The sequence below is a fragment of the Salpingoeca rosetta genome (genome assembly GCF_000188695.1).
Source record: "Salpingoeca rosetta unplaced genomic scaffold supercont1.8, whole genome shotgun sequence".
NCBI classification, from domain to species: domain Eukaryota; class Choanoflagellata; order Craspedida; family Salpingoecidae; genus Salpingoeca; species Salpingoeca rosetta.
In genome coordinates this window covers 992,007-1,011,207 of record NW_004754926.1, presented here as the reverse complement: position 1 = coordinate 1,011,207, position 19,201 = coordinate 992,007, and the positions used below count along the sequence as shown (strand labels likewise).

Below are 19,201 nucleotides of genomic sequence, written 5' to 3'. Positions count from 1 at the left end.
TGTGTGTGTGTGTGTGTGTGTGTGTGTGTGTGTGTGTGTGTGTGTGTGTGTGTGTGTGTGTGTGTGTGTGTGTGTGTGTGTGTGTGTGTGTGTGTGCGCGCGTGAGAACGTGGGGGTGTGAGAATTTAAAAGTGCGTCGCAGTCATCGTTGAGGCTGTACATCAATTCATGTGTCAAAATATGTGTGCACTGGTGTCTGAATGGCGTCAGAAGCAGCTCAGGTGATGGCTGTGAGACACAATGAATGAAGCATGTGACCGCGCACATGAACGGTGAGGCAACGCACCGCAAAACACGAGAAGTGAAGACAGGGTGGCAGTCTCGCCGTCTGGAAATGCGAGCGACTGTGCCAAGTCTGCCTTCTTGTGTGCATACGTTTGCTGCAGCCCAAGACATGGTTTACACACGCACAACACATTGAGGACAAAGACTATTGACGGCGCACGTGTACGCACACATGCAAGCAACGCAACAAACCCAACGACTGAAGCGATAGAGTGCATGCAGGAAAGCGGTCAAGATCGCACAAAAATACGCAGTTCACTACCACAATATTCGCACACACACGCACACACGCGTACACGCGCATACACACATACACACACAAAACACACAAAAACACACACACACACACAACACTTGCAACGTGTTGCTCAACACACCACCCATTTCTCGGGGACGTTGAAGCCCAGGCGCAAGCCGGGGTAGTCGAGGAAGTAGGCCTTCTCCACCGAGTTGAAGTCTGTGCCATGGACAGCGTGGACAGCGTGGACAGCGTGTGGTTCGGCCAATGTCAATGGCGATCGCGCGAAGCATTCGAGAAAAACAATTCACTTTCAACCACAGCAACACGACAATCATGAGGAGCACGAGCAAGCGGCGTTGTCGCCAAGTGATCAACCTGCACGCGTGATGCCGAACACTTGATGGATTTCACGGAAGCCATAGTCGCATACGGGCTGGCCCCCAAACGCAGATTTCCTTCATATGGGCGGAAGGGTGTTAGGTGGCGCAAGCGTTGGTGAGCTGCCAAAGTCAGACAAACGCGTACACGCACACGCACACGCACACACGCACACACGCACAACGCACACACACACACGCACACACACAACGCACACACACACAACGCACACACAACGCACACACACAGAGCACGCTCACTCGTATTGAAGTCGAATGTTGTCAAAGCCGTACACCTCAATCGCCTGGGAAGAGGAACATGATACAGCGGGCCGGTCGTGAATACAAGGCCACACACTCCAGCCACACGAGAAAAACACAGAAGCAAGTTCAACAAGCAAGAAAAGGAGCAGATGGAGGTATGCACATGTACGTGGACACACCCGCTCGCACGTACCTTGAGGCATTGGTTTTGCGGATCAAAGCGCAGCTGCAAGCAGTACTCGTCAATGTTGAGCAAGAGGTCCTGGCCAAGCGGGTTCTGTTCGTTGTGCACAGACGACGGCAGATGGCGCACGCGTGCACACATTCGAACTTGGCGTGAGGGGCGATCAAGGACGCTGCCGCATGCTGTGCACCACGAAAACCGAACTTATGCGCGCACACACACATTCTCTCACCCGCACTCACACACACTCACACTCACACACACACACACTCACACACACACACACACACACACACACACTCACACCCACGCACGCCCACACGCGCACACACACATCACACCCACCCACACACACACGCACGCACGCACGCACACACATACACACACACCTCGGAGTTGTAGACAAAGTCGACGGCGTGGAACGTTTCAAAGTTCTCTTTGAGGAACGCAATGACCGTGTTGATGGTGGAGCCGAGCAGGAACGGCCCCAAAGCAGTTCCAGGCTGCACCACAGTCTCAAATGGTCGACTGTCTCCCATCTCGACCCACACAAGCAAGGGATGGAAGGGATGGGAAGGGGATGTCAGCCAGATAGGAAGGAAAGGTGCGGAGCGAGCGAAGGACAATGGTGGGTGCTCGTTTGTTTGTTGCTTTGTGGTTGGTTGCGCGTTTGTTGTTGATTTGTTTGGATTTCGTCTTTTATGTAAAATGCCAACAAAACTTCGTCAGGCGGTTACGTGGCAATACAACCAAAAGCAGCAAAGCGGCAAGGAAGCAGCGAAACAGCCACAGCAAACATCTCTCTCTCTCTCTCTCTCTCTCTCTCTCTCTCTCTCTCTTTCTCTCTCTCTCTCTCTCTCTCTCTCTCTCTCTCTCTCTCTCTCTCTCTCTCGCCCGCCCCCCTCCATCGACGGCAGCAAGGCTCGCAAGGCTGCCTAGTCGCGGCGCTGGGACCGGCGGGAGCGGCGGGAAGGGCGGCGCTGGCGCAGGGACAGGCGGCGAATCTCCCCAAACGTGTCTGTATCCGCGTGCGTGGTATTTTGTGTGTGTGTGTGTGTGTGTGTGTGTGTGTGTGTGTGTGTGTGTGTGTGTGTGTGCGTCAGGTATGCATTGTGGTTGTGACATGATCACACACACACACACACACGGGCGGGTAAATACAAACAAGCACAGCACAGCACACACACACACACACACACACACAAATACACATGCATGCACGTACAGGTGTCTTGGGTGGAGTCTGTCACGTGTTCGGTGAGCAGCGTGATGGTGGTGAGATCGTCGTCAAACACTTTGAGGTTGTCGCCAACAAAGGAGACCACGCCCTTTGCCCGTGCAGAGTCCAACAGCGCGCCAACCTCAGCAGCCTACAATGATGCACCACACAACGCCGTGGCCAAGAGTCAGTCAACAATGCGCGCTGCACGCGTCTTCACACAGGCGTGTGCGCGAAATTGTGTGCGTGTTTCAACCTCGACGCCTCTTGGTATCTTCGCTCCTGTCCATCTCTTCCCAGTCCTTCAGACACACACGCGTACACACACATACACGCATACACAGAGTCCTTCACACACATACACGCGGACGGACCTCGAGGGTGTTGACGGTCTTGTCGTAGAGCACGCCAAAGTTGATTTGCAGGTTGCCGTCGTCGTTGCGTAGCCCATACTTGATGATGGCCTCCACAAGCAGGCGAATCTGGCCGCACAACGCGCAACACAAGGCAAGCCAATGACAACAAGCAATAGCAACAAGGGTGAGGATGCGAGGGGAAGGGGGCGGGCGGACAAAACAGAGGAAACATATGGCACCACAACAAGCGGCATACAACGCAGGAGCAAAACCACGCCATCACCAAGACCAACACACACACACACACACACACACACACACACACACACACACACACACACACACGAGACGTACCTGCGTGTCGACCCACTTGATGGCTGCGGTTGCGCTGTTGGCAGAGAGCTCGCCCCTGCGCACAGATGCGCCCAGCCGCTGCTCCCCAAACGGAATCGCACCACCACCACCACCGCCGCCGCCGCCGCCAGTGGTGTCCTCTGTGCATGCGGGCGGGTGTGTGTGTGTGTGTGCGTGTGTGTGTGAATGGTGAGGAGAATGCAACAGATTACGAATAAATACACAAAGCCAACACGAAAGACTGGCGTGCAGCAGTCCGTAATCAAGTTCGCACCTCGCTTGCCCTTGGTGCTTCGTCGGCGGCTGCGTCGCATGGACACATTTCGAATTTGCCCGAGTGTATCTGGTCACGCAGATGCATGTGATGCAATGTCGAAAGGGGGGGGGGGTGAGCAGCCCTGGTGCATGTTACAACGCCACACACACATATGCGCGCACATAAGACCGAACATGCACCTGCAGTCACGCACACACACACACGCGCGCGCGCGCACATGTACGCACACGATGATCCAGACAAAGCCGGCATACTCACATGCGTTTTCGTCCTGGGGGACCTGGTCTGAGACAAGCGTGATGAGGACGAGGTCATCGCGACCGGGAAAGAGCAGACCGCCAAGATAGGTGATCAGCCCCACACTCCGCGCCGTCAGCAGAATACCGTCCACGTCAGACGCCTGGCGTACGGTCATGCGCACGCATGGAGGGGGGGGGGGTGGCATGCGATGCGGGGTTGCACACGTGCGAGCAAGCACACGCAATCACACGTACACGAGCATGTTAGACACGCATGTGAGTGGCACACAGGGCAAATGCAACACAACACACACGCCCAATACACAGCACACACCACACACAACACATGCACGCACACATGCACATCACGCAACGCGTACCGCAAAGACGTCCTCTGTCTTTTCGAAGAGAACGCCGAAGGTGACGTTGTACTGGCCGGTCGGCTTGTCCAATCGCCCAATGCGCTTGATGGCAGCAACAAGCTTCTCCAGCTGCAATGTTGTGTGTGTGTGTGTGTGTGTGTGTGTGTGTGTGTGTTTGATGTGAATGTTTTCATGTGCGATACGTGTGTGCGTGTGGGAAATCGTGTGCAAGCAAGTGACATGGTGGGAATCAAATCAAGCATAACCCGCTCACATCCATCGCACCTTCAGGTGTAGGTACACAGCACTGCGCAGAGCGCACACACACACACACATACACACACATACACACACATACACACACACCATACCTCGTCCGCAACAAACTTTGCGGAGAGCTTTGCAGACTTGTGTGAGATGTGGCCACGGCGCACAGATGCGCTAAGACGTGAGCGAGAGAGACCGCGGACAGCACGCTTCAGCATCACCGCCTCCTGGTGTGTTCCGTGGCTCGACACGTCCCCGCTGCTGCCCTGCGTCACATTCATCGCACTCGCTGTTGCACTCAGGGCCGTGCGCCGATCCTGCTGCTGATGTGCGCGTGTGTTGTGTTGTGTCGTGTGTTGTGTTGTGTTGTGGTGTTGTGTCGTTGTGTGTGGTGTCGTTGTGTGTGGTGTGTTTGCGGGTGTAAGTGGCGAGCAGGAGCAATCGGTACAGGCGTGCAGATGTTCGGTCCACCAAGAGAGCAACTCGTCATGTGCAGCAGAGAGCAAGCGGCAATGTGCATACGTCCTCGTCTTTGCGACGGATGCTGACAACAGCGCTACTGCGTGACCTCTGCTTCCAGTCGCCCTTGCCATCATCATCACCATCGCCAGGATGACCGTGATCACCGCCAACGCGCCCCTCCACAGAGGCTGATGTTGGCACTGCGTCACCCCTGCGTGTGCCGCCGCTGCTGCGCGCTGATGGCGACTTGTACTTGCTGCGTGCAGCCACTGCCCGCCGCCGCATCGTGGGGCTGCGGCTATCACGGATGGGCGAGTGCCGGCTGAAACTCGACATGCGTCGTCGCATGCTCTCGCGCACGTGCCTGCACACAACAAATGATGCCACATGACACGTGGTAGCGCCCCGTACACGCGCGTATTGTGTGTGTGTGTGTGTATATGTGTGTGTGTGAATGCTGCAATGTGAGGTTCCGTGGTGCGCGCATGTATGCGCATCGCGGGTTGCAACTGCGGTCACAACCAACCATTACATGCAGCACAGCAACGAAAGTAAACACACACACACACACACAGCCTCACGACATCGCACGTGGCCAACTTAGCACTGACAAGCCTCCACCCTCCACACCGTGCAAACGAGGGTGTGCTGTCGTCCTTGCCATCCCCATCACTGCTGTTGCTGGTCGTCTTGTTCTTCGCTGCGAGATGTGCGGGTTTCGCCAGTGAATTTCCGCTTCGGCCACGCTGCAGCGGCGAGCCTTCCACCACCTCTCCTTCTTCTTCTTCTTCTTCTTCTTCTTCTTCTTGTTCTTTCGTCTCGGGAAGCGGCGCGTCACCATTGCCGGCATCGCCTTCCTTGCCGCGCTCAGCAAGCACCGTGAGCACCTCTGCAATCCCGTCAACGTAGTTCTACAGCGAAGAGAGAGAGGGGGGGGGGCGAGCGAGTGGGAAGGTGTCGTTGTTGTTGTTGAGGGTGAACGAAAGCCTTGGCTAGACGCAGTAACTGCGTTTTTGCAGGCACCCGAGCACGCTCACACACACACACACACACACACACACACACACACACTCTCTCTCTCTCTCTCTCTCTCTCTCTCTCTCTCTCTCTCTCTCTCTCTCTCTCTCTCTCTCACTCACTCACGCCAGCATCCCCAACTTCTGACCTCTTTGTTCGGCTCTGTGTTCTCGTCGGGCTGCTGGGACCCTGGTGCGCGCTTGCGCTGGGACCGCTTGCGGATGCTGAGGCGCAAGGACGACTGGAAGTTCTTGGCGCGGCGGCTCATGGCACGGCGGCGCCACCGCGAGAAGTTGGAGCCGGACGTTGGGTACTGGATGGTTTGCAGTTGGTCCTTGGCGGATGGGGCGGCCGTGGATGTGGCAGGCGCAGCTGTCTCCGCCTTAAGAATGCCTTTGGTTGAAGATGCACCCGTAGCATCGTCCACCACAATGGTCGGTGGGGCTGCGGTCATCGTTGCTGCAGCCGTTGAAGTAGTGGATGTGTCGCTGGTGTTTGTGGTCGAAGAAGACAGCGATGACGAGGTGAGAGCAGTGGCGCCCGATGGAGCCGTGCCCTGCTGCTGCCGTGACAAATCACTGGGCGGCGCTTCAGGTTGACCATGGCTGGGCTCTTCGCAGTCTTCTTCGTGGTCATTGTGGTCATTGTGGTCATTGTGGTCTTCGTCGTCATCGTCGTCATCGTCGTCATCGTCTTCATCCTCGTCCTCGTCGCTGCCGTCCACGAGGTCGCTCCACCATTGAAACTGGTCTGAGAGGCCGCCCATGTCGGGCTCTACTCGTGGTTGATGCAGCGTTGGAACGGTGGAAAGGGAAAAGGTGTTTGAGAGGGGGGGGGGGCGCAGAGAGGCAGTGAGTGAAGAGGAGCATACCCGAGGTGAGTGAGTGAGTGAGTGAGTGAGTGAGTGAGTGAGTGAGTGAGTGAGTGAGTGTGTGTGTGTGTGTGTGTGTGTGTGTGTGTGTGTGTGTGTGTGTGCGACAGACAGACAGACAAACAGAGACAGAGACAGGGACAGAGAGGGGTTGGGGGAGGAGTTGGAAGCAGACCTCACACACACACACACACACACACACACACACATGCACACACCCATGCTCACTGACCTGCAAGTGCCGTCAAGATCTCAGCAACGGCATCGGCAGTCTCTGCCAACTGCGCGGGCTCACTCATTGCCACATCCATTCTGACCCTCTTCTATTCGCTTCCTTGCTTGCTCTGGCAAACAACAGCACACCTCCACCACCCTTATCCTCTGTCGCTTGGCAAAATGCACACACGCACACACAAAACAAAAAACAGCAAAAAGGAGCAAGAAGGATTTGGCCATTCGTTCTCGTCGCCCTTGTCCAGCAGCAACAAGCAACAAGCTGCAAGCGAAGCATGCGGATAGCAGGTGCGCTGTTGCTGCAGCAGGCACGGTTACGGTGTGAATGCGGGCGTGTGGTCAACAGCGCCATAAGCATGACGTATCACCGCTTGGCTGTGGCCCCGGCCGCGCGACTGCACATGTTGGCCCAGACGGCACCGCTGCTTCGCCAAGCACACACCCAGCAGCACATTGACACCGACGACGCCAGCACCAGCAAGCATGCAACTCGCAGAACACCAGCAACAGCAGATGCAGCAAGGGCAGCAGCAGACGCAGCAACCCAAGAGAACGCGTCGTCCCCCTTCTCTCCCTTCTTGGACGAGAGTGGGAAGCTCAGGGCCGTCTCCTTTAGCGGAGCAGGATGGCTGCTCGTCTACCACTTGGGTGTTCTTGACGCGTTGCGCACGCTGAAGCTGCTGGGGCCAAGCACCGTCTTCGCAGGCGCCTCCGCAGGCTCGCTCGTGGCGTGTGCCGCTGCAGGTGACCTCCCCACAACGGCGCTCATGGACTGCTACATCACCATGGGCGAGCAATGTCGCCGCGACAAGCGCTGGCTGCGGGGCAAGGCCGGCGTGTATCTGAACCACGCCCTGGACATGTTCGTGTCGGACGACCTCCACTTGCAGCTGGACGGCAGGGCGCTTGTCGCCGTCACTTTGCTCAACAACCCCCGCAAGCCAGTCCTTTTCGACCACTTCCATAGCCGCACGGACCTGGTTGAAGCGCTCACAGCCTCGTGCTTTGTGCCCCTGTACCTGAACGGCCACCTCCACACCCACTTCCGGCAGCAGCGCGCCATTGACGGCGGCATCCCTCGGCTCATCCCAAGCGACCCCGTCCGCCTCGCAGGCGCCGTGAACGTGTGTCCATTCCCACGCAGCGTCACCGCTTGTATGGGTAGCACCGTGCACATTGGGCCGCATCTCCAGAGCCGCGTCAAGCTCGGCCTGTCCCACTCCGTCCTCACTGCCTTCAAGCCCCCAGCAGAGAGCGAGGCCCACATCCTGTATCAAGTGGGGCACGCGAGCGCCGTCGCGTTTGCACAGGAAGCCCTCCTTCCCCCGCGCAGACAACAACGGCAACACTACCAGCACCAGCAACATTACAAGCACCAGCAACATCAGCCGCACCAGCAGCAGCACGAACAGCACTGTGCAGCGGCTGCCGAGGATGCCAGCGGACACGTCCTGCCTCTGTTCGCCGACAACAACGACAGCATGCCGTCGCATGCCCCACACCACCACCACCACCACCACTTGCAACAGCAAAACCAGGGCCATCAACACCAATTCCACACTCACCCCAACAGCGACCACAGCCAGCAACGCCGGCAATAGCACATGCGTGGTCTGCGTTTCAGACACTGCCCTCTGTGTTGGGTGGCCATGTTCGTGCTTTCCAGCCATCCCTCAGGCATTCTCGGTGCATTGCACGCAGCACACACGCACACTGCGGTTGCTTTTTTGTGCCTGCTTCCACCACCCTTAATGGCGCCTCCTTCAAACACTGCTGTGCTTGCATACGTACGTGCGCGTGTGTGATGATGACATACGGTGTCGTTGTCTCGTTGGCTGGGTGATATAAATGATGATGATCATGATGATGATGAATGTTATCTCTTCGGCAACTCTATGCAAGGCCACCACGCAGTGTGCCTGCGAACGGGTAACGATGGTGCTGGGGAAGAGACAGTGTGGGATGGAAGAGAGGAAGCGGTGATTTGGCACAACATGAAACAACGAACCGCTATCGTTCAACATCACACTGTTAGACAGAAGCACACGCAAGCACAGCCAAAACAAGAAGAAGCTGAAGGGAGTAGTAATGCGAGAAGACAACTAGTAGCAACAGAAGAGGAAAAGGAATCAAGGAGCAAGCAAAGACAGAGGAGGAAGTGAACAGGAAGTGGGACGAAGGAATGCTGCGTGCCTTCTGTGCCAACACAGTCAATGAGGCACGTGCGTGACGGCTGGGCCTCGGCTGACAAGGAAGGAAGAAACAAGGCAGTGCCAGACAGAGTGATGTGGAGGTTGAGCGCTTGAGCAAGCAAGCAAGGTATCGAAGGGAATGGAGCGATGAGGGGCACTGAAGTACAAGGTAGCAAGATAGCAAGATCGCAGGATGCTAACGAGAAAGAGGGAAAGGAATAGGAGGAGGGGACGCAAGCTTCACCAAAGTTACTTGCTTGCATGCAGCATGAGCAAGTCAGCAAACGGGAATGAATGCCAACAGGACGACAGGAACACAAACAACCACACATGACGATGTCTTGTGACGAGCGCGTGTCTCGACGCGTTGGCAGCTACTCATCCGAGCAGTAGCCCTCCATTTCTTCGTCGGATTCGTGCTGCGCGTACGGGTCTGTGCAACGCACAAGCAACAACATGATGTGGGAGTTTTGGTGTACGTGAGGCAACGAAACAAGTGTAAAGTGACGTGAAAATGATATGACATGGGAGTTGGCAGAGGATAACATGGACCAAGGGCAAGCTGCCCCTCGGCGACAAGCTTGTGCTTGAGGCTGTGGCTGTTTTTCAAGCACTTTGAGCAAGCACATGGCTGGGTCTGAGGGCTCAGGGTGGGCAGCCCATGCAGCAGCACCAAACGTACTTCTTGCGTCTGAACTTCGTCGGCCAATGCTGCGTCGCACTCTTCCGCCTGCGCATCCACAAACACACATACACACACAATGTGAGAAAGTGTTGCGGTGCTGGGTTGCACCAGTGAAGAGCAGCGAACTAAGGAAGTTGGGCAGTGACGCAGGCAAGCAGCATATCAGAGACTCACATCCGCTCACACCCGCACCCGCACACATGCACCCGCACACATGCACACACATACCCTGGCGGATGGCGCTCTTGAGCATCATATCCGGGCGCACAGCAAGAATGTCCACGTCTGTACCCGCGTTTTTCAGCTCTTCCAACACCTGATCGTATGCGGCAGCCGTTGCATCCTAACGTGCGTGCGTGTATGCATGCATGCAAGCAAGCAGTCACTTTGAGTCAGCATCACATCACAATGGGAAGGAAGGATGTGCAAGTCACGTGCAAGCCTTGGGGCATATGTACGAGAAGCAAAGCAATATTCAACGTTAGATACACTTCATTGCCACCGGCAACGCCACAAGCCACATGCATGCAGCGCACAGCACTTACGAGCGTGTTGATTCGCAACACCAAATCGCCCCGACGAAGACCCGCCTTGTATGCCAACCCATCTGCTAAAGACTTTGTTACCACCGGTGGTGTGCTGTAAAAAAACAGAGCGCAGCACCAGCCGTAGGGAGCATGCAGGCACGCGTCATGAGAAGCTGAGAAGTGGCGTGTGGTTGCAGCAGAACCTGTCGATATGTGCTCATGCAAGAAATGGGGTGCACGTGCGCCTGCGTGCATGCACACCTGCATGGATATGCCTATCACACCAACCATGTCAACCACTCACAAGCTGTTGAGGCCAAAGCCAAAGGAAATGCTGACGTCCTTGCGATGAAGGTGCACCGGCAGTTTCGGCGTCTCGTCAATCATCGCCCGCAGCAAATGGGGATCTCGAGGTAGACCGGGATGTGGAATGTCCCTGCAAGCAAAAGGCAAGTGAAGAAACCCCACATGCACAAGGCAGATGTTAAGTCGCAGATGAGCAAGAAAAAAGTGTCAGCTGAAAACCACGACGCAGTGTGTGTGTGTGTATGTGTGTATGTGTGTGTGTGCATGCGCTTGCGTATGCAGGACGCATGGACGGTTGCGCTGCGTGCTGTACAAATAATGAGTGACACAGGAAAGGAAAGACCTCGCAAACAACGCGTCACGCAGCACCACGATTGTGACAACTCACGCTTCGCGCGGTTCCGGGGCAATGCCCACAAATGAATTGCTGGGTTGCTGTCCTTGCTGTTGCTGATGCGGCTTGCTGCTGTCTGTGTCTGTTGCCGAGAGCGTCATGCCGTTGATGGCCTGCTTCGTCTGTGCTGGTTTCGGCTGGCTTGAAGACGTGGACCGTGCTGCGTTGGCGGCGGTAGTGGCAGTGGTGCCTGTTGACGGCTGCGAGGTGTTTGTGTGCCCAGTGGCTGTGGGTGCTGCCGCTGTCGTTGCTGTCGCCGATGCAGACGATGCGGTGGGTGCTGCTTGTTGCGGCGACCCTGCTCGCGGCACGGGGTGTGTCAGGGCTGCCGGCCAGAACTTGGGCCGCTTCTCGAGAATGGCAATCAACTGGACGGCCGGGTTTAAGCAATCATGGGCGAGAAGCAAGATTCTTTAGTGAGGTCGCGCCACAGCACAATGCACAAACAAGAGTTGTTGATCTGTACACATGACACAGAAATTGATCACACACACACATACACACACATACACACACATGCACACACATTTACATACAGACACATATGCACACACGCACACATGCGCACTCTGAGGGTGCAGACCTCTTCGGCGGTTTTGGCATCTGTGGATGTTGCGTTAATGGACAGGGTTCCATTCGTTTGCTTGATGAGGTGGTGGGTGGGTTTGTTGGCAAACCCGATGGTGATGGCAAGCTGAATGGAAGCATGGGAGGCAGATCGTGTGTGACAGACAACCAGTGTGAGTCAGGTCAACAAATTGTGAAAGAACCTGCGCACCAGTGTCAAGCTCGCAATGAAAAGTACACGACAAAGCACTGCTCACAACCAAACCAAGGGGGCTCCCACAAGGACATGGTTCAAACGCTCACATCCGAGTTTGCACGCTGCCTCAGCAGCCACACGCTGTTGATGGACGAAAGACCTTCCTTCTCCGCATAGGATTGTAGCGTTGCTGTGTCCATGGAGCATGCAAAGGCGGGGACATGTGATGTGAGATGAACAAAACAAAGCAAAACGAAAGGGCAAAGGAGGTGTGAGGAAACAGGTACCAGAGCAAAGCAAGTCGCAGGAAGCAAAGCATGCCACGAAGCAAAAGCATGCCAGGAAGCAAAAGCTCTTGCAAGGATACGGGCGTGTGAGTGAGTGTGCACCTTCGGCTTGCTTGCGGTCCAGCTTTCCGTGATAGTATGGCAAGTGCTCAACAGCAATGCCCATGCTTGGGGTGGTTGGAGTGGACGGTGGTGTGGTTGTGGTGGACGATTGCTTGGGCACAGCCGCCTGCTGTTGCTGCTGTTGCTCTTGGTTCTTTTCGGTGTGTAAATAAGTTGGGTTTGTTGCCGTTTCTGGCGGTGTCTCTTGAGATGCTGTCATTGAAATCGTATGTGCCTGCTGTTGCTGTTGTTGCTGTTGTTGCTGTTGTTGCTGCTGCTGTTGTTGCTGATGTTGCTGCTGTTGCTGTGCGGGTGGTGCTGTCGATAGCGACGCATGCCCGTTTTCGGCGGCTTGCTTTTGTTGGTGCAGGAGGTTCGGGACATAGTCTCCCAGTACCACGGGCCACCCTTGCTGCTTAGTTCGCAAGTGCTCAATCACCTGTCACATCATCAAGGCAGTCGTGTACGTGCGTGCGCGTGTAAACGGGCAGGTGAGGAGGCAGATAATCATGGGTCGATCGCTCGGTGTTTGAGAGGTTGCGGGCGGTCAATAGACACGACACATGCACGGGGCTGGAGACCTCTTCCAGTGTCCTGCATTCGCCATATTGTGTCTTGTTGATGGTCCACAAGCCCTTGTCGTTGCGTTGCAGGAGGTGGTGCGTCGGTCTGCCTTTGAATTGCAGACACATGACATAGTCTCCTGGATGCTTGTTGCGTTCGCGAAGAAAGAACAGGCCATCCTCGCCCTTCGCCTGCAGCAGCAGCTCTACATGATGATGGCGAGAGCGGCGCAATGAAGGCAAGAAAGCAAGCAAGTGAGCGCAAAGAGAAGCCAACGTCTCAAGTGCTTGGTGAGATAATGGAGCGAGTCAACGCGCAGGGTGCTGAGTGTGATGTGGCAAAAAGCAGGTGCGTGCGTGCAACGCGTAGCACTGTCCTGCAATGCCAAACAAAGCGAGGTTGAATCATGCATTCACAGCGAGAAGGAGGTCACATCAGCTCAAACAGCTCAAAACCAACCATTCCACAGCACGCACCTTCAGCCTGTGCTCGTGGCAGGGCGGGATGCATCCAAGGGTATCTCTGCTGCTCTTCTTCCGTCATTGTTTTTGCTCTACTCCTGCCGTTGCTGCACAAGACTGACTGATGATGGTCACTTTGCCAGCAATGCTTGCAAGCAACCAAAAGAGCAGAGGCCGGCAAGCAAAGGAAGGCTTCGGCACAGCACAACGGCAAGCGGCGGCTGCCTCTTGTCCTGTCGTTGAGACAGCGGGTGGATTTGGGGCTTGGCAGGGATGGCTTCAAGTCAGCCACAGCACCAACAACAAGAACAAACCACACGCTCAACGCACAACAAGCAACAAAGGGTGGGTGTGGTGGTCTGTTGTTGGTTGATCAGCGCAGAAGAGAAGCAGGAAAAGCAACGGAGCGGGGAAAACCAAAACACCAACCAACTCGCCCACAAAGCTGTGTGAAACGGAAAATTGGCCAGTGATATGGCCACATTTCTTCTGTGTAAGAAGCAAGAAGCAGGAAACAGAAGCGTGCGCTCTTTAGCAGCGTGTGTGTCACATCTTTGACTTGTGTTCCAAGGTCGTGTGAGCGTGTGAGGATGTCGGCCTTGAACAATCGGGGTAGCAACAGCAGCAGTAGCTGCACCAGTAGTGGAGCGGCTGCTGGAGACCAGAGCAAGCCACTGGGAACACGCCGCGTCAAGGAGAAAGAGCGGAAATCAGGAACTGCGCTTCACGCCGCATGTTACAATGGTCATCTGTCCACGGTCAAGGTGTGTGTGTACTTGTGTGCTCGTGTGTGCTTGTGTGTGCTTGTGTGTGTGTGTGTTTGTGCTTGTGTGTGCTTGTGTGTGTGCTTGTGTGTGTGCTTGTGTGTGTGTGTGTGCTTGTGTGTGGCTCTGTGTATGTGCGTGCTCGGACTCACGCGTGTGTGCATGCACCAGTGTTGTGTACGTGCATGTGTCTCATGTATGCATGTATGCATGCATGCGCGCATACGCTTGCGCATACACGCATCCATGCGCATGTCGCAGCCCGTCTGTCCTCTCATCACGCATCTCACGGTGCTTTGGGCACCCTTTCTTGCGTGTGTTTTGCTGATACAGCTCTTAGCTGACCGCATGGACAACATTAATGTCACGGCCTCGGATGATGGCGACACGCCCCTGCATCGCGCATGCCGTAACGTACGAGTGTTCCCCAAGCCCCACCATGTCCCCGACGACCGTTTCGCTTGACCTGCGTACTTCCTCCTTGTACCCCTTGTACAGGTGTCCCCGCCCCCCACTCACTCACACCCCCACTGCCTAATTCGTTGTGCTCGCTCGTCAACACGCATTGTCTCCATTTCAGGGCTCCATCCCATGCGCACAAGCGCTGGTGGAGCGACACGCAGATGTAAACGCCATCAACTACTCCACGCACACGCCGCTGCATATCGCATTTGAGGGCGCCCACATTGAACTTGCCCAGTACCTGTACAGCGTAGGCGCACGTGGCTGTTGCGGCACGTGCCCCAAATGCAAGCGCACCATGAAACTGCTGCGCCGCAAGATGTCAAGGCAGCAGAAGCAGGGGCGGAGACAAAGCGGGAACACTGAGCCCCAGCCAGAGAGCAATTCACAGTCCCATAAGAACCAGCAGCAACAAAACTACCAGCAGCACCAAAACCAAGTACAGCAGCCACAGCAGCCACAGCAGCTCGCTCACAAACAGCAACGACAACCTCAACAGCCACAACTCGCTGGGAACCGTCATCACAGTGCCAGCCCAAGGTCACCACCACCACCATCACAACCACCAGCTTCACGCGAGGAGACGGGGCCCTTCGGTCGCGTGCTTGCCGAGGAGTTTGGTAACGTGCACTTGGCAGCGGAAATTGAACGCATGAGGCGTGAATTCAATGCCCGCTTTCCTCCACCATCTGCACCATCGAGCCCCACGCCCCACGCCAGCGCCGCCACCAACGCCGGCACGAGCGTGGTGTTCCCTCCACCGGCTGCTGTGCCCCGTCCACGTGGCATGCCCACAAGGTCAACCACCAGCAGCACGAGCGCCTACAGCGACGACGGTGGCGGTGGCGACGCCTTGATCGGGTCCACCAACGCCTTTGCTCGCTTTGGCATGCTTGGTGGCATGTCGAGAGATGGTGGTGGCAGTGGCAGCACCAACAGCACCAACACCATCACAAACACCCCAAACAACAGCGATGGCAGTGGCGGCGGTGGCGATCTTGTGTCACGGATGTGGCAGAGTGTGTTTGGTGATGCTGGTGGGCAGCGCGTGGAAGGTGACGCCTATGAGACGGCGGGCGATTACGGCGATTACGAGGAGATTGATGATGACCTGGAGAGCATTGATGATGACGATGATGACGATGATGACGAAGAAGCAGGCGACAACGATGATGGCATGAACGTGCAAGAAGATGCAGAGGACGAGGACGAAGAGGACGAAGAAGATGAGGACGAGGATGAAGATGAAGTGGGCATGGGCCAGCCTGAGGAGTTGGATGATGAGGTGGACGAGCATGTGGGCCAGAATGGTGTTGAGAGTGGGGACGAAGAACGAGAAGAGCATCAACAACAAGAAGTTGATGAAAAGGCTGCTACTGCTGTAACAGACACGAACAAGGACGTTGACACCCAGCCGTCACAACAACAACAACAACAACAACAACAACAACAACAACAACAACAACAACAACAACAACAACAACAACAACAACAACAACAACAACAACAACAACAACAACAACAACAGCAACAACAACAACAACAACAACAACAGCAACAACAACAACAACAACAGCAGCAACAACAACAACAACAACAACAACAACAACAACAACAACAACAACAGCAACAACAACAACAACAACAACAACAACAACAACAACAACAACAACAACAACAACAACAACATAAGCAGCAAGGGCGGTCGCGGCGCCAGGGTTTGAAGAAGAACAAGGCGGGTTCGTCTGGGAAGCGTGCACCAAAGGCATCCAAGCAGCGGGGCAGGCAGGCAAAGCAAGGCAGCCAAGTGCGCAGGAAATCGCAGCAGCAGGACAAGAAGAAGCTCGAGCGGCAACAGCGCAGACAAGAGGAACGCAAACGCGGCAAAGAGGCGCTGCGTGCTGCTGCTGCTGCTGCCGCCGCCGCCGCCAACACGCCGTCGTCTTCATCGCCGTCTTCCTCGTCAGCAACCGCCGCTGTGTCGACGACAACGGCCACCACCCCAACCGCCGCAACGGCGCCCAAGCTGCGAGAACGCAGCACCAAGGATGGGAAGATGATGTGTCTGGAAGTGCCCATTGCTGGCCTCGACACCACCAAGCGCGCTGCTGTAGTCGACACGATCATGTCGTATCTGTCGCACTCGAACGACGGTGCTGGGATGGCCATTACTGTCGACAACGATTCGCCACTGCACGACGTGTTGGATGCAGCCAGCAGGACGCACCCCGAGCAAGTGCAGCGCGTGAGCTCCTCATCGGCGTCAAAATCATCACCGCCACCGCCAGTATTGCCGTCCTCGTCATCTCCATCTCCTCAGCAAACACAAGCGCACACGCCGCAGCACACGTCCCCACCGTCTACCTCGTCATCGTCATCGCTGTCATCATTGTCGTCGTCATCGCCACCCGCAGCATCCTCCTCCTCGCCGCCACCACTTCCACCAACGCCGAGCAACATGACAACAGCTGCCACCACCACCATTACCGCACCCATCACCGCCGCTGTCCAAGGTGTGCACGCAACAGCAGACAAAGCTTCCGTGCAGCGCATGAACGCCACGTTGCGGCGGGAGCTGTCACCAACGGAGCTTGCAACGCTGCTTCGCCTGCGCAGCAACACGGGCCCAACGGGGGAGAAGGAAGAGGACCTGCGGGCATTGCGGGACAAGCTCAGGGTCATTTTGGAGCGCCCAGACATGGCGCCGCTGAAGGAGAAAGTGAACATGATCACGCGCACCATCTCGGGGCTGCAGCGCCAGCAGGTGGAGCATGCGGAGGACCAGCACACGCAGGCAGCGGGCGATGATGCAGCGGGGACGGCCATGCAGACAAGGCGTGGGCAACGGTGGAAGGGGGGAAGAGGCATCGAGCGTGGTGTGCGTGCTGATGAGGAATCAGACCGTCGCACCCCGGCGTCAAGCGGGATGTCCCTTGCAGACGCCAGTTTCCCACCTCTCGGGGCATTAGTTGTGCCGCAGCCGCCACCGTCCAAGCTGGCAAGGCACGTTCCTGGGCAGCAAAGCCGAGGCGGTGACCAAGATGGTGGCGATGACGCCTACGATGACGATGATGATGATGATGATGATGATGATGATGATGATGATGATGATGATGATGATGATGATGATGATGATGATAAGGACAAAGAGGAGGAGGCACAAGAAATTGATGACAATGACAAAGATGAGAAAGGAGCACATTCAACAGACAATTCGGAGGGACACGGTGCTGAAAGTCAAGCCAGCAACGAAGCCGCGCCCACTAAGCCATCTCCCAACCAACCCACTGTTGTAAGCGACGCACTTCATGCCTGTGTGTGTGTGTATGCTGTCCTCGCCGTGTGTGCGCATTGAGCGCGCGTTGTTTCTCCTCTCCGTCATGCGGTTTCAGGAGCGTGTACACTGACACATACACACTCTGCTTACACCGTCGCACTCACACACACACACACACACCTCACTCTCACTCATACATAACTCACGTTCCTGCGTGACTTTTGCATTGTCATGCCATGCCGCGTGCACAGCGCCAGATTGCATTTGCTGCGCACAAGCAATCTGGCGTGTCGGAGCAGCTGCTGCAGGTTGTGGGTTCACAGCTGGAGGGAGCTGCCCTGTTCTTGTGTCAATCGCTGGCCGATGACGAGCACGGCGTACAACTTGCAGACGTCATCATTGACCTCCCGGTACGCGTCCTATCTTGTCGCTGCTTTTGGCAGCGTTGCCGATCCCGTGCACACCCTGCGGGTTGTGAGTGTGTGTGTGTGTGTGTGCTGGTGGCAATGGTGCGCAAAAGCTGTTTGTGCGTTTGCTCCAACGCACATTGCGTTCCATCGCGCATTGGCTGTCCGGTCGTTGCTTGCTTGATGACCCATGCTCCTCCATGACAATTGATGGTCGTTGTTCATCTTTTTTCCTTTTGGATGCACGGTTTGCCCTTCTGTAGAAGAAGACGCTGCCACTTGCCGTCGGCTCCGAGGTCACCCGCACCCACCTTGCCATTGTCATTGTCGTGGCCGTCATCACCTCACTGTTCCGCTACCCCGAGCGCATCCCTGCCCCAGTACGTCGTGTTATTTGTCTGTGTATGTCGTGCTATTGTCTGTCTGTGCCTGTCAGCGTGTGTGTGTGTGTGTCTGTGTCTGTGAATGTGTTCGTGTGTCTGTGTCTGTGTGGCTTTTGCATGCGTGTCAAGCTCTAACTTGTTTCCTGTGTCATACGTTGCACGCGGCTTGCGTTCATCGGAATAACACCAACTCTCTGTGCGTTTGGCTGCACCGCTGTACGTAACATGCCCCTGCTGCTCAAACTTGCGCTTGTGTACAGACGGACGAGAGCCTTGAGTACGTGGGCATTTTGTTCACGGCGCTCAACAAGTTGTGGGGACAGCAGGCCAAGTTGCTGGAATGCTTCATAATCGCCATGCAATCGCGCGAAGCAACAGACCGCATGTGCACGCTTGCACGCTTCCTTGGCATGTGGTATCGACGCTTGTCGTGCGTCACGCCAGACCCTGGCGGGGACGTGAACAAGGATGAGCAGCTGCACAAGATCATGCGCTCTGCTGCCACCGGCCTGCCCAGGGCCGTGTTTTTGTTCTTCCTTCGCCAAGCCATGGTTGAGAACGACAAATGAATGCGTGTGTCTGTAACTGCGTGCGTGCGTGTGTGTGTGTGTATCTGTG

The 19,201-nt window shown here is 55.9% G+C and overlaps 5 protein-coding genes across 5 annotated transcripts; 2 read left to right on the top strand and 3 right to left on the bottom strand.

Moving 5' to 3' along the window:
• Positions 1 to 125: 125 nt before the first annotated feature.
• PTSG_03692 (uncharacterized protein) lies at positions 126 to 2,048 on the bottom strand (the record flags this gene model as incomplete). Its single annotated transcript, XM_004995361.1, has 7 exons — positions 1,741 to 2,048; positions 1,361 to 1,444; positions 1,165 to 1,208; positions 902 to 981; positions 663 to 742; positions 287 to 380; positions 126 to 154 (listed from the first exon to the last, which is right to left on the bottom strand). The coding sequence occupies exons 1-7, from the start codon at positions 1,888 to 1,890 to the stop codon at positions 126 to 128; spliced, it is 561 nt and encodes a 186-aa protein (XP_004995418.1). The 5' UTR covers positions 1,891 to 2,048.
• Positions 2,049 to 2,286: 238 nt separating this feature from the next.
• PTSG_03691 (uncharacterized protein) lies at positions 2,287 to 7,086 on the bottom strand (the record flags this gene model as incomplete). The annotated part of the gene is made up of 12 exons (XM_004995360.1): positions 2,287 to 2,369; positions 2,577 to 2,721; positions 2,945 to 3,052; positions 3,281 to 3,420; positions 3,555 to 3,623; positions 3,816 to 3,957; positions 4,177 to 4,287; positions 4,530 to 4,748; positions 4,948 to 5,251; positions 5,518 to 5,798; positions 6,053 to 6,681; positions 7,008 to 7,086. 12 exons carry the CDS (start codon positions 7,084 to 7,086, stop codon positions 2,287 to 2,289), a joined length of 2,310 nt encoding a protein of 769 aa, XP_004995417.1.
• A 279-nt stretch (positions 7,087 to 7,365) lies between these two features.
• PTSG_03690 (uncharacterized protein) lies at positions 7,366 to 8,610 on the top strand (the record flags this gene model as incomplete). Its single annotated transcript, XM_004995359.1, has 2 exons — positions 7,366 to 8,468; positions 8,583 to 8,610. The coding sequence occupies 2 exons, from the start codon at positions 7,366 to 7,368 to the stop codon at positions 8,608 to 8,610; spliced, it is 1,131 nt and encodes a 376-aa protein (XP_004995416.1).
• Positions 8,611 to 8,848: 238 nt separating this feature from the next.
• PTSG_03689 (uncharacterized protein) lies at positions 8,849 to 13,740 on the bottom strand. Its single transcript, XM_004995358.1, has 11 exons — positions 13,306 to 13,740; positions 12,847 to 13,034; positions 12,266 to 12,704; positions 11,984 to 12,066; positions 11,697 to 11,807; positions 11,108 to 11,481; positions 10,718 to 10,849; positions 10,432 to 10,525; positions 10,115 to 10,229; positions 9,884 to 9,931; positions 8,849 to 9,634 (listed from the first exon to the last, which is right to left on the bottom strand). Exons 1-11 carry the CDS (start codon positions 13,370 to 13,372, stop codon positions 9,576 to 9,578), a joined length of 1,710 nt encoding a protein of 569 aa, XP_004995415.1. The 5' UTR covers positions 13,373 to 13,740; the 3' UTR covers positions 8,849 to 9,575.
• Positions 13,741 to 13,880: 140 nt separating this feature from the next.
• On the top strand, positions 13,881 to 19,152 carry PTSG_03688 (uncharacterized protein; the record flags this gene model as incomplete). Its single annotated transcript, XM_004995357.1, has 6 exons — positions 13,881 to 14,054; positions 14,388 to 14,468; positions 14,635 to 17,808; positions 18,045 to 18,203; positions 18,464 to 18,580; positions 18,844 to 19,152. The coding sequence occupies 6 exons, from the start codon at positions 13,881 to 13,883 to the stop codon at positions 19,150 to 19,152; spliced, it is 4,014 nt and encodes a 1,337-aa protein (XP_004995414.1).
• Positions 19,153 to 19,201: the final 49 nt, after the last annotated feature.

Excerpts from the sequence above, each read along its gene's own strand:
- PTSG_03689 (XM_004995358.1), bottom strand. The coding sequence starts at position 13,372 with ATGACGGAAGAAGAGCAGCAGAGATACCCTTGGATGCATCCCGCCCTG. Across the intron at positions 10,526-10,717 it reads GGCTTTGGCCTCAACAGCTT|CACACCACCGGTGGTAACAA; the intron begins GTGAGTGGTTGA and ends GTTTTTTTACAG. Across the intron at positions 9,932-10,114 it reads CAAGAGCGCCATCCGCCAGG|GCGGAAGAGTGCGACGCAGC; the intron begins GTATGTGTGTGC and ends GTGGATGCGCAG.